Source organism: Schistocerca piceifrons, chromosome 8 (genome assembly GCF_021461385.2).
Source record: "Schistocerca piceifrons isolate TAMUIC-IGC-003096 chromosome 8, iqSchPice1.1, whole genome shotgun sequence".
NCBI lineage: Eukaryota > Metazoa > Arthropoda > Insecta > Orthoptera > Acrididae > Schistocerca > Schistocerca piceifrons.
In genome coordinates this window covers 197,558,549-197,573,520 of record NC_060145.1, presented here as the reverse complement: position 1 = coordinate 197,573,520, position 14,972 = coordinate 197,558,549, and the positions used below count along the sequence as shown (strand labels likewise).

Below are 14,972 nucleotides of genomic sequence, written 5' to 3'. Positions count from 1 at the left end.
GATAGATTATATATTGGTAAGACAGAGATTTAGGAACCAGGTTTTAAATTGTAAGACATTTCCAGGGGCAGATGTGGACTCTGTCCACAATCTATTGGTTATGAACTGTAGATTAAAACTGAAGAAACTGCAAAAAGTGGGAATTTAAGGAGATGAGACCTGGATAAACTGAAAGAACCAGAGGTTGTACAGAGTTTCAGGGAGAGCATAAGGGAACAATTGACATGAATGGGGGGGAAGAAATACAGTAGAAGAAGAATGGGTAGCTTTGAGGAATGAAATAGTGAAGGCAGCAGAGGATCAAGTAGGTAAAATGGCTCTGAGCAGTATGGGACTTAACATCTATGGTCATCAGTCCCCTAGAACGTAGAACTACTTAAACCTAACTAACCTAAGGACATCACACAACACCCAGTCATCACGAGGCAGAGAAAATCCCTGACCCCGCCGGGAATCGAACCCAGGAACCCGGGCGCGGGAAGCGAGAACGCTACCACACGACCACGAGCTGCGGACAAGTAGGTAAAAAGACGAGGGGTAGTAGAAATCCTTGGGTAACAGAAGAGATACTGAATTTAATTGATGAAAGGAGAAATTACAAAAATGCAGTAGGTGAAGCAGGCAAAATGGAATACAAACGTCTCAAAAATGAGATCGACAGGAAGTGCAAAATGGATAGCAGGGATGGCTAGAGGACAAATGTAAGGATGTAGAGGCTTATCTCACGAGGGGTAAGGTAGATACTGCTTACAGGAAAATTAAAGAGACATTTGGAGAAAAGAGAACCACTACTAGCATGAATATCAAGAGCTCAGATGGAAACCCAGTTCTAAGCAAAGAAGGGAAAGCAGAAAGGTGGAATGAGTGTATAGAAGGTCTATACAGGAGCGATGTTCTTGAGGACAGTATTATGGAAATGGAAGAGGATGTAGATGAAGATGAAATGGGAGATACGATACTGCGTGAAGAGTTTGACAGAGCACTGAAAGACCTGAGTCAAAACAAGGCCCCGGGAGTAGACAACATTCCATTAGAACTACTGACAGCCTTGGGGGAGCCAGTCCTGACAAAACTCTACCATCTGGTGAGCAAGATGTATGAGACAGGGGAAATTCCCTCAGACTCAAAATGAATATAATATTTCCAATCCCAAAGAAAGCAGGTGTTGACAGATCTGAAAATTACCGAACTATCAGTTTAATAAGTCACAGCTGCAAAATACTAACGTGAATTCTTTACAGACGAATGGAAAAACTGGTAGAAGCTGACCTCGGGGAAGATCAGTTTGGATTCCATAGAAATGTTGGATCACGTGAGGCAATACTTACCTTACGACGTATCTTAGAAGAAAGATTAAGGAAAGGCAAACCTACGTTTCTAGCATTTGTAGACTTAGAGAAAGCTTTTGACAATGTTGACTGGAATACTCTCTTTCAAATTCTAAAGGTGGCAAGGGTAAAATACAGGGAAAGGCTATTTTCAATCTGTACAGAAACCAGATGGCAGTTATAATAGTCGAGGGACATGACATGGAAGCAGGGGTTGGGAAGGGAGCGAGACAGGGTTGTAGCCTCTCGCCGATGCTATTCAATCTGTATATTGAGCAAGCAATAAAGGAAACAAAAGAAAAGTTCGGAGTAGGTATTAAAATCCATACAGAAGAAATAAAAACTTTAAGGTTCGCCGATGACATTGTAATTCTGTCAGAAACAGCAAAGGACTTGGAAGAGCACTTGAACGGAATGGACAGTGTCTTGAAAGGAGCGTATAAGATAAACATCAACAAAAGCAAAACAAGGGTAATGGAATGTAATCGAATTAAGTCGGGTGATGCTGAGGGAATTAGATTAGGAAATGAGACACTTAAAGTAGTAAAGGAGTTTTGCTAATTGGGGAGAAAAATAACTGATGATGGTCGAAGTAGAGAGGATATAAAATGTAGACTGCCAATGGCAAGGAAAGCGTTTCTGAAGAAGAGAAATTTGTTAACATCGAGTATTGATTTAAGTGTTAGGAATTCGTTTCTGAAAGTATTTGTATGGAGTGTAGCCATGTATGGATGTGAAACATGGACGATAAATAGTTTAAACAAGAGAAGAATAGAAGCTTTAGAAATGTGGTGCTACAGAAGAATGCTGAAGATTAGATGGGTAGATCACATAACTAATGAGGTGGTATTGAATAGAATTGAGGAGAAGAGGTGTTTGTGGTAAAACTTGACTAGAAGAAGGGATCGGTTGGTAGGGCATACTCTGAGGCAACAAGGGATCACCCATTTAGTGTTGGAGGGTAAAAATCGTAGAGGGAGACCAAGAGATGAATACACTAAGCAGATTCAGAAGGATGTAGGCTGCAGTAGGTACTGGGAGATGAAGGAGCTTGCACAGGATAGAGTAGCATGGAGAGCTGCATCAAACCAGTCTCAGGACTGAAGACCACAACAACAACAACAACAACAACAACCGCCAGGCACCAATTCCGGTATCAGATTGTAAGCTGTACCCAGACTCAGGTCACCATTTGGTAGTGATGAAAAGTAGGCTAAAATTCTGAGTGCGTAGTCAGAAAGAATCACTGCGCAAACGAGTGGGATATGGAACTAAGAAATGAAGAGATACGCTTGAAGTGCTCTGAGGCTATACATACTGCGATAATAAATAGTTCAGAAGGCAGTTCTATTCAAGAGGGATGGACATCTTTAAAGAGGGCAATCACAGAAGTGAGAAAGGAAACCGTAGGTATAAGGGAACTGCGACGATACCATGGGAAACAGATGACTTTCTTCAGGTGATCGATGAAAGAAGGGAGTTTAGCATTTTATCCATCCTTAGCAACTGTAGTTGTATGTAACGAAATAATAAGCCAACAGCTGCATCAAAGGAATTTACTTTCTGTACCCGTTTCTGACACTTGGTGCCGTTCTTCAGAAGGTTGTGCCTACTGCATTATTTGCATCAGTAACAAGGTGCGACATTGTGCTGTATGACTCTTATTATTGATTCATGCAAATAATGTAATAGGCCAATCTGAAGAAGGGCAGAAGGGCATTAAGTGACCGAAACCGGTAAATAAATTAAATTAATTTTATGCAGCCGTTGCTTATTCCTCTGTTACAAAAAAGGAAATTCAAAAATGTTCGGGGGAATTCAGGAATGCAGAAACACAAGGCAATTAAGAAAGAAATCAATTGGTAGTGCAGAGAAGCCAAGGAAATGGCTGCATGAAAAATTTGAAGAAATCGAAAAATAAATGATTGTTGTCAGGATGGTTACAATGTACAGAAAAGTCAAAGCAACCTTCGGTGAAATCAAAAACAAGCTCGGTAACATTCAGATTGCAATGGGAGAGAGCGGATAGGTGGGAAGATCACACTGACGGCCTCTACAAGGGGGAAGAGTTGTCTGATGACGAATTTCTAAAATCATTAGGAGTAATGTCAACAAAACGACTATTCACATTGGTGTGTAGTGTGTATGAGATCGACGATATACCATCTGAATTTCGGAAAAACATCATCCACACAATTCCGAAGACTTCAAGAGCCGACAAGTGCGCGAATTTTCGCACAATCACGTTAACAGCTCATGCATTCAAGTTGCTGACAAGAATAACGTACAGAAGAATGGAAAAGAATATGGCGGATCTGTTAGATGATCAGTTTGGGCGTATGAATGATGCAGGCACCAGAGAGGCAGTTCTGACGTTGCGGTAGATAATGGAAACAAGACTGAAGAAAAATCAGCATACGTTCATAGGATTTGTCTGCGTGAGAAAAGCATTTGAAAATGTAAAATGGTGCAAGATGTAGGAGATTCTGAGAAAAATAGGGGTAAGCTATAGGGAAAGGCGGGTGGTATATAATATGTACAAGAAACGCAAGGGAACAATAAGACTAGAAGACCAAGAACGAAGCGGATAAAAAGGGTGAAAGACAGGGTTGTTGTCTCTAGCTCTTTCTGTCCAACCTATACATCTAAGAAGCAATAAGGGAAATAAAAGAAACTTTCAAGAGTCGGAAAGGTTGAAAGTATATCAGTGATAAGATTAGCAGAAAAATTTGCTATCCTCAGTGGACGTCTTGAAAGGAAAGAACAGTCTGATGAGTCTAGAATTTTTGATTTAGAGTAAATCGAAGAAAGGCGGCAGTAATGAAAAACAGCACCAAGGAGAAGACCGAGAAAACATTACAACTAAGAATCACGAAGAAGACGGAATTAAGGAATGTTGCCAGCTAGGCAGCAAAATAACCTAGGGCGGACGGAGCAAGAAGGACGTAAAACAGGCTAGCACTTGTGAAAAAAGCATTCCTGCTCAAGCTAAGTCTGTTAGCATCAAACATAGGTCTTAACGTGATGAAGAAATTTCTGAGGATGTACGTTTTGAGCATAGCATAGTTTGGTGGTGAGACATGGACTGTGCGAAAGCCAGAAGACAATCGAAGCCTTTGAAATGTGGTGCTACAGAAGAATTTTGAAAATTAAGTAGCCTGATAAGATTAGGAATTAGGAGATTCTTCACAGAATCAGCGAGGAAAGGACCATAAGGAAAACGCTGACAAGACGAAAGGACACAATGATGTGACACATGTAAGGCACCGGGGGATAACTTCCATGGCACTAGAAGGAGCTGTAGAGTGTATTAACTGTAGAGGAAGACAGATACTGGAATACATAGAGCAAATGATTGTGGACGTAGGGTGCAATTACTAGTATGAGATGAAAAGATTGCCATAGGAGAGGAGTTATGGCGTGCCGCATCAAGGCAGTCGGAAGACAGATGACTCAAAAAATAAAGGTCATTTAAAAGATAACATAAATAAATGTGAAAATAAAAATTCGATCTCAGGCCTCAGTGAATTAACTTTAGAATGTGGATATTATACTAGCTATACCTGATAGTAATAGATGTAGTGATGAACATAAATTTGTGAAATGTCGATGTGCTAACATTAAACCCATTACGTTCTTGTCGAAAATGAGTAATACTCAACACATGGGACCAAAGGCAGAGAAAATTTGATGCAAGAAGAAAAGGAAGTTCTTAGGATAATAGTACGGCAGTGATTTAAGGAACAGCACAAGTAAGGGGTGGAGGAGACCAAACCTGCCGAAAGATCGGGGAACATTAAAAAAATTCACGGTCCATACACGTGGAACAAGATACATAGTTCCAAGATTACCTTCCGAAAACTTAGGCCTCAACCAACAATTCTGTATGTTTCACTTTCTTGCTGTGCCAAACAGGTCACAGCAAAAAGGTGTAAGCCGTATATTTCTACGTTTAACTGTATATATGTGGACAGCAGTAATGTCAACGTTTGTGTGTTGATGTATTGAATGTTTATGCACCATCGCATTGGTCATAAACAATAAAATTACGTCCTTATTCTAGTTGACCGGATCACGGACACCACGTTATACGCAAATATCGAGGTCTGTCGCTTCTCATTGCGCTCGTTTCCGCAGCTCCATGTCGACCGCGCTCAACTCTGTCTCTGCTGTGGTGCTCGAGGACTTCTTCAAGACGTTCTACGGGCAGGACGCGCTCTCCGAGCGCCAGACCGACATCCTGCTCAAGAGCGTCGTGGTGATCTTCGGCATCCTCTGTACGTCGCTCGTCTTTGTGGTCGAGAAGCTCGGCACAGTGCTGCAGGTGAGTCTACCCCTCTTCATTCAAATAAGGACTCCTGCTTCAGGAGCCCAACTGTAAGTCGCGCTCTGTCCTTCAGCTGTGTTGCTAAAACAAGATCGCTGCCGTATAACAGCCGCCTTTAGGTCTTGCTTCAAAGCAGGTATTTGTTGTTAAGTAACATTTCGTCTTCTGTGACTTCGCATAAAACAATCCGTTTACAAAAGGAGAGATGAAACTACCGTTTCTTGACTTAAAATTTACTGGATTTCTTTAAGGGCCGTTGCTCAGACTGGTGATTAAGCACACTGGACAGTTTTTTAGCTCCCAGGAGACATTACGCTACTAACGTGCATCACCCTCTCTAGCCTACACAATGGTCTCGGGTTGCTGAGGAGTTCACACGTTTGTAAAGGTATTCCATATCCAGCTGAAGCCGCTCATTGACGACTAGATCTCGTACTGTTACCGAATTGCAGGAATGTTGATTGCCACGTTTAATCTGCATTTCCAATGTCCTAACAATCTTATATAAGATTGGGATTCAGTGATTTACCTGGCAGTTGAGGCGCAACAGGGTACCAAAGCTATCGCCACAACAGGAATTTATGTGTACAGTCCTTGGAAACGTAGCTGTTGTCATCTGGAAGACGGGAGGATGTAGAAGAAGGGGCAAAACTTGGTCACCGATACTGTTGAAATAAACCTCCTTATTCATATTCAAGGTAACCTGAAAAAGTAACCTGAATAAGTAACCTGAATAAGTAGGCCCAACGTACGTAGCGAGAAGCATCCCCGAAATATGACTGAACTACCTGCAGCCTGAAATGTACCCTTCACATACCGGCAGTTAAAGGCACCTTTTTTCTTCGGTGCGCTCGACGCCACGCATAATGTGAAAAAAGGCTAAAGCACTGAGTCTTGAGACCGCGCCTCAAGCATCTAGCTGACTTGCTACTGTCCAGTTTATATGTTCTTTGGCTTCTTTAAGATATATTACATCGTTGACTGTGGTACAAAATTAGCTGTAGATTCTTTGTACAGTCCACGTCGGTATCATAATTATCACTCATTTAATTAACAAATTACTTGGTGTCCCACTCAAATCTCCCTGATTTCAAAGATCAAAGAAAAAAAAAAAAACCACAGTAGGTACAACAATGAAAATGCACCAGATTGTAGAGCATCTCAAAGAATTTCTTTATTTATCACCAATACACCACTACATGCGAACCATTTGTAGCACAAAGGATATAGAGTCTGTATTCAAATTATTGCCAAGTTCTTTGTAACATTACCTGTGCTATTGTTGCAACCGCGTAGTGATACGATGTCGCAACGTAGGAATATCGACCACTTTGGTCGCATACACGCAGTCCTTCACGAATCCCCACATGAAGAAACCATGTGGCGTAATGTCGGGTGAACGTGGTGGTCAGACAATGGGTCTCCGCGTCCGATCCAACGACTGGGAAGATTCCTATCCAGGAACTTGCGAACAGCCGTTGACCAATGCGGCGGGGCTCCATATTATTGAAAAATGATGTTTGTTTACAAGTCTCCAAAATGTCCGTATACACAAAGAAGAACGGCCCAACAATCCTGTCATGCATTAGGCCACACCAGATGTTTAGTTTATGACTATTATGAACATGTTCAAGGGCATTGTGCGGATTTTGCGAACCCCAAATCTGAACATTATGCCTATTAACAATTCCTGATAGATGAAATGTTGCCTCATCTGAGAATAAACATCTTTCCAGGAAGCTGGCATACATATCAATATGCTGCAGCATATCCGCAGCAAATTGTTGTTGGCGTGGTTTGACGTTCGACGTCAGATGTTGCAGAGTTTGCTCTTTGTAAGCACACATGCGAAGATGCTGGTGAACTACACGATGCAATGTTGATCGAGGTACATCATGTTGCCTAGGTGCTTGATGAATTGACTTACGTAGGCTTCTGAGAAACTTTTGTCTGATGTCCTCCACTGTCTCTTCTGAAACTCTGTAACGTGCACCGCATGAATGTTTCACAACACTTCCTGTTGCCAGAAAGTTCCTATACCATTTCTTAATTGTTATCACATCAGGTAGATCACATTCATACACACGACGATAATTTCTATGCACAGTAATCGGCTATTTTTTTCTGCAAACCACACTACTGTTTGCGCTCGCTGCTGTGGAGTCGCCATTTTCACTTCATGCGACCATGCTGCACTATGGCGACGGTACGTGGCACTTCTGACGCGGGAGTATAAATTCTTTGAGATGTTCTACAATGTGGTGCATTTTTCATTGTTGTATCTACTGTAGTTTTCCTCTCCTGGGACCTTGAAATCAGAGAGGTTTGAGTGGGACGCCCTGTACTGTAGGTGTCCACCATTTAGACAGTTGCATGTAAACTAATAAAATACCTGATTTCAACAAGTTTACCTCTCTTCAGGGGGTTAATTCTTGGTGAAATGTATATGATAGTAGATCTGACTGGAGTTGAATGCTTCATCAGATCATCTTTGATACTTTCATTTTCTTATTCTTGAAATCTTTAGCGTTAGTATGTTGTGGGAAAATTCTAACAAGTATTATTTATCGAATATTTGACGGAATGGAAGTGTTGCCAAACTACTTGATCACGAAGCAGCAAACATTCAAAAATTTAACTAGTGCCTAAAATAGCACTTCTGTCGAACAGATCAGTAAATGCAGAGAGGCTTATTCCTGTTCATCATGAAAAATAAACCACTATGTTTTCCTCTGGTGCTTACCTTAATAATTTTAAGGTGATGAAACTTGCATAAACGAAACCATATAAAAAACATTTTATCATACGCTTTTTTGTGTTATATGAAGACACCAGTGTCGTAGAACTAACTTATTATTTTATGAAGCACCTTAATGAAATCTGCATCTGCAGTAATTCTTATCTACAACCGTGACTGATATAACAGCAAAACCATGTAGGAATGGCAGGCAGATAAAACTGATTTATATGAAATGGACATTAATTAACTTTATGCTACACTCTGTTTGGGAAAGCTCGACCAGGGCAACTCTTACAAGTTCCTGAACAATGAGTAACAACAAAACCTGGCACTGCCGAAACTACTCTGAAAGCTACCACTCAGGAAATGTGCAGGATGCTACTAAGGATGCAATTTTAGAAAACCGTTAACGAGACGGTTTACAGCTAACGAGAGCACTCCATTCCTAAGTTGACTACCAACTTTCAACTGAAATACAGTATCTAATTCCACATCAGCACGTACACGCCATACGACAACTTACAACGCGTGGCGGGAAGTAATTGTGGTACCATTACGATTTCTGGCCTTTCTGTTCTCCGCTGATGGAAAGGAAGAACTACCGTCGGTATGTTCGAAATTTTCTGATTTTCCATCATTTCGCAACAATTACGTTGCAGATAGTAAGAAGTTGCTTTGGAACATTCGTTCTCACAATTTTCGCATGAAACCTCTCCTTGAGTCACAAAAGACTCTCCAGCAGCGACTTCCACGGAATCGTACGTGGTACAAGCTCCACAATGCAGTATATGCTTCTTGACTCGTGTCTGACGTACACGTATCAAAGTACCGATGAAACATTTTAACATACTGAAAATTATATGTACATTTACGATATCACTTACCGTTAGAAAGGTATCTTATCTTTTGGAGTTCTGTTTAGAAATCTCGTGTTTCATCATTCTGGAGTTCATTTATGCCCTGTCATTGAAAACGTCAGCTGGTATCCCTACGCAGTAATATCCATGGCTTTGTCTGCCTCAAAAAACAGAATTTTTAAGGATTTGTACTCATTAATTCTCGTGCGATGATTAGGGATTTTGTCCGAAAATTTGGGAAAGGAGCGATGGAGGGAGGTAGGGGACGGAAGGGAATCTACAGCTTGTCAGCATAATTAACAGTACTTTTTAGTAGCAGGTTAAACTGTGTCAGCTGTTCTATTCACTACTGTTAGATTAAATTAAAAACCACACGCATCATACATGTCCTGTACACTGAGTTGGCAAATGAATCTCAAATTTTTTGCGGGAACTATTCATTGTTATAAAGAATTTATTTGTCGTAATGGGCGCACTGGCGAATAACTTGAGATGAACGACATTCTTCCCGCTGTTTCAGCTGTCTATGTCTCTGGATGCAATTAGCAACGGTCCAGTCCTGGGTGTCTTCACCGCCGGTATGTTTCTGCCATGGGTCAACACCTGGGTGAGTACTTTTGTGGCAGATATATGACTCCAGTGATTAGGGAAAAATAATGTGTTCTTCACTTTCCTTTAATTGTATTCAGACTGTCAAGTTGTATATTTATTACGACATGCCTTGGATTAAATGTATTTTGTATTAATAATACCAGCTTTCATGTAATATAAATCTTTAAGAAATAAGTGCGTTATCGAGTGCAAGAGCCTTTTATCGTAACGGTAGCCAGAATAAGTTATACTATTGTATCGACGCTGCTTCAGTCGCGTAGGCTTTATGGTCTGCACAGATTTTTTGTTTCTCTTTAACCCAATTTTTATGTTGTTCGGAAATGCAAGTTCTTCTAAGATTAAGACCATAGGAGCATGGTCTTTTCCGTTTGTACTTCTGGCCAAAAATCAGTCCAAGGTTATTGTTAATTATGCCTTTAGCGTTCTTGAGATGATATTTCCACAGGAACTTTCTTCCCCTAACACATATTCATTTGTATCTAACACAGAGGTGAAAAACCAGTTCCCATAAATATAGCTTCAAAGACGTTTCAATATAACGAAATATTGTCTTAAAATTCTCACTCCTATTTCGCACCCTTGAGGGTTGAATTTACAAAAACCTTACAAAGCATATTTTTTTTATTTCTAACAGAGAAGCCAAATACAAATTTTCACAGATTTAGTTTGTAAAGAGCGTTCATAACGAAATAATTCCATAAAATTTTTCATCTTCCATTTTAATCCCTTAGGGTGTTGAATATCCAAACCACTGCAATATGTATTTTTTATTTACTTTCTTATTTCGAAGCGAGAAGTCAAATAACACTTTTCGTTGATGTAGCATTAAAAATACTTTAATAGATCTTTAATGACAATTTATTTTCATACAAACTTTCACACGCTATTTTGCTTCGTTAATTATTGAATTTCTAAACATGTTAAAACGTGATTTTGTTTGTACTTTTTTTTAAATTTCTGTCTGAGAAATCAAACACCAAGTTCCATAACTGCCTTATTAATGACATATTTTCAAAAAGCCTTTCATCCCCTATTCACCCCTTAGCAATGGAATTTCGAGCAATTCCTTCTTAAAAGACACCTACAGTATAAGATCAAAACCCTCTGCATATTTTAAGTTTCTATCCTTAATGGCTTGCGATAGGCGATGCTGAGACAGTGAGTCAGTCAGTCTGGACATTCCCTTTTACATGTTGGAATTGAGAGCTCTTAACTGGTAGTATGATTAATTCTATCTACTATCCATGTCATTTATGTGTTTCTTGTATAAAAATTTGGTGTCCACGTGTAGTTTCTGCCAAACACAAGTGATGTTTGCAGTTCTGGTTAGTGCCTTTATGTCCCTCGTATCATTACTACTATTCCTCCTGATATTTTATAATCTCTACTCGTATATCCAGAACGGCAGATTAAGACTGTGTCCCAGTGCGAGAGGGGACATGAGATCTCCATCTTTTCGTGGGAAAGTGCTCTGCCGACTTAGATATCCAGGCAGCTCTCACGAACCGGTCTCATAGCTGTACATACACCAGTACCTTACCTTCTACCTTCAAGACGTCACAGAAACTGTGAAACTTGAGCTTCCCACAGCGTATAAAACATTCAAACAAATTACAGGTTTAAACTGAATAGAACCTTCGGGACAGAAGCTCCCCTGAGTAACTTGAGAAGCTAGTACTTCTGAAAAAAGAAGGGTATTGCGGAGAAATGACTTAGAAACTGTGTAGGCAGGGACAGCGAACCAATGGCGCGCGTACAATTTGCGACGCGCGGCCAGATATCTACCTTACAGAACTAATTCGTTTGTTCGCGTGCATTTGAAGCCGTGGTACCACAGTCAATCGTGAGCGGACTGTCAGTGCCGAAGCCCTCATAGAAGTTGTAAATGATAGATCTTCGCTCATGCTCACTTATTCTGGGTGATAGTGTTCTCAAATGCATTAGTGATAATACCCTGTCGTCCATGGGTATATTACAGTTGTTCCTACAACGACTTACGACCTCTACATACAAGTTTCGTACAAACAAACTGTCGCAGCCGAAAAACGTGTATCATTCAACCCGGCTAGTACAGAAAATAAACAAAAAGTACAAAATAAACGTAATAGAGAATTTATAGCTCGGTAGATTGAGAAACTACTGACAGCCTTGGGAGAGCCAGTCCTGACAAAATTCTACCATCTGGTGAGCAAGATGTATGAGACAGGCGGAATAGCCTCAGACTTCAAGAAGAATATAATAATTCCGATCCCAAAGAAAGCAGGTGTTGACAGATGTGAAAATTACCGAACTGTCAGTTTAATAAGTCACGGCTGCAAAATACAACCGCGAATTCTTTACAGACGAATGGAAAAACTAGTAGAAGCCGACTCGGGGAAGATCAGTTTGGATTCCGTAGAAATGTTGGAACACGTGAGGCAACACTGACCCTATGATTTATCCTAGAAGCTAGATTAAGGAAAGGCAAACCTACGTTTCTAGTATTTGTAGACTTAGAGAAAACTTTTGACAATGTTGACTGGAATAATCTCTTTCAAATTCTGATGGTGGCAGGGGTAAAATACAGGGAGCGAAAAGCTATTTACAATTTGTACAGAAACCAGATGGCAGTTATAAGAGTCGAGGGACATGAAAGCGAAGCAGTGGTTGGGAAGGGAGTGAGACAGGGTTGTAGCCTCTCCCCGATGTTATTCAATCTCTATATTGAGCAAACAGTGAAGGAAACAAAAGAAAAATTCGGAGTAGGTATTAAAATCCATGGAGAAGAAATAAAAACTTTGAGGTTCACCGATGACATTGTAATTCTGTCAGAGACAGCAAAGGACTTGGAAGAGCTGTGGAAAGGAATGGACAGTGTCTTGAAAGGAGGGTATAAGATGAACATCAACAAAAGCAAAACAAGGATAATGGGATGTAATCGAATTAAGTCGGGTGATGCTGAAGGAATTAGATTAGGAAATGAGACACTTAAAGTAGTAAAGGAGTCTTGCTATTTGAGGAAAAAAATAACTGATGATGGTCGAAGTAGAGAGGATACAAAATGTAGACTGGCAATGGCAAGGAAAGCGTTTCTGAAGAAGAGAAATTTGTTAACATCGAGTATAGATTTAGGTGTCAGGAAGTCGTTTCTGAAAGAATTTGTATTGAGTGTAGCCATGTATAGAAGTGAAACATGGACGATAAATAGTTTGGGCAATAAGAGAATAGAAGCTTTCGAAATGCGGTGCTACAGAAGAACGCTTAAGATTAGATGGGTAGATCACATAACTAATGAGGCAGTAGTGGAAGTACTGAATATGATTGGGGAGAAGAGAAGTTTGTGGCACAACTTGACTAGAAGAAGGGATCGGTTGGTAGGACATGTTCTGAGGCATCAAGGGATCACCAATTTAGTGTTGGAGGGCAGCGTGGAGGGTAAAAATCGTAGAGGGAGACCAAGAGATGAATACACTAAGCAGATTCAGAAGGATGTAGGTTGCAGTAGGTACCGGGAGATGAAGAAGCTTGCACAGGATAGAGTAGCATGGAGGGCTGCATCAAACCAGTCTCAGGACTGAAGACCACAACAGAAACAACATGTAGGGTTTCGCAGGGATGGAATGAAGGTTAGAGCCACGGGTCGTTACACGTCTGAAATGTAAGGTCCACTGTTCAAAGTGCCGTCAGTGCGAACAAGAGGTGACCGAGACGTGTAACCAATGGCACCCCATACCATCACGCCTGGTGATACGCCAGTATGTCGATGACGAATACACGCTTCCAACGTGCGTTCACCGCGATGTCGCCAGACACGGATGCGACCATCATGATGCTGTAAACAGAACCTGGATTCACCCGAAAAAAGGCGTTTTGCCATTCGTGCACCCAGGTTCGTCGGTGAGTACACCAACGCAGGCGCTCCAGTCTGTGATGCACCGTCAAGGGTAACCGTAGCCATGGTCTCCGAGCTGATAGTCCATGGTCCTGCAAACGTCGTCGAACTGTTCGTGCAAATGGTTGTTACCTTGCAAACGTCCCCTTTTGTTGACTCAGGGATCGAGACGTGGCTGCACGATCCGTTACAGCCATGCAGATAAGATGCCTGTCACCTCGACTGCTAGTGATACGAGGCCGTTGGGATCCAGCAAGGCGTTCCGTATTACCCTCCTGAACCCACCGATTCCATATTCTGCTAACAGTCATTGGATCTTGACCAACGCGACCAGCAATGTCGCGATACGATAAACCGCAATCGCGACAGGCTAGAATCTGACCTTTATCAAAGTCGGAAACGTGATGGTACGCATTTCTCGTCCTTACACGACGCATCACAACAACGTTTCACCAGGCAACGCTGGTCAACTGCTGTTTGTGTATGAGAAATCGGTTGGAAACTTTCCTCATGTCATCACGTTGTAGGTGTCGCCGCCGGCGCCAACCATGTGTGAATGCTCTGAAAAGCTAATCATTTGCATCTTCTTCCTGTCGGTTAAACTTCGCGTCTGTAGCACGTCATCTTCGTGGTGTAGTAATTTTAATGGCCAGTAGTGTATATCATATCATTACATACCGGTACCATGACTGCTACAAAAGCACCTCAATATAGCACCAATCAGTTTCCAGAAAAGTCGGAAAGCTCAGCATTGCATTTTGCACAACAGAAAGAAGCATCTCGGTAAGTATGCTGGCTACTTCTCCTGATATGCCGCGCTTCAGATCAGCACATGTGTGGATGTTCCCCTGGTAAAAGCCTGTCCTTCAGGTTGCCTCACAACCAGAAATCACAGTGAGTGAGATCAGGTGATAGTACCGGCCAAGCATTTGGAAACTATCGGCTGATAATTCGAACCTTGCCAGAAAGTGGAGAATGAAATCAAAACGTCGTTGTGCGTCTTTTGGTGCAAGTTGCTGTACGATCTTGTGCGGATACCATTTGAGAATGGTTCAGAGCACCTTTCGTACCGTGGACCACGGGATGTTCACAGCACGCGTACTGCATGACGATCGGGAATTGCGCGCTGCGTTGTCTGCCATAGTAGCAGCGATTTCATTAATCATCTTTGGTGGCAAACGGTCGTAGCCCTCTTCTCGGAACGACGCCCATTTCTGAAGTTGATTCGAAATTCATC

General features: G+C 41.4%; 1 protein-coding gene across 1 annotated transcript in view; it reads left to right on the top strand.

Annotated features, from left to right (window-relative positions):
- LOC124712176 (sodium-coupled monocarboxylate transporter 1-like) overlaps positions 1–14,972 on the top strand; it is a 143,452-nt gene that overhangs the window by 90,868 nt on the left and 37,612 nt on the right. The window contains exons 11-12 of the mRNA XM_047242471.1: positions 5,466–5,652; positions 9,773–9,859. Of these exons, the coding sequence (XP_047098427.1) occupies positions 5,466–5,652; positions 9,773–9,859 (274 nt within the window). The remainder of the gene's footprint in view (positions 1–5,465; positions 5,653–9,772; positions 9,860–14,972) is intronic.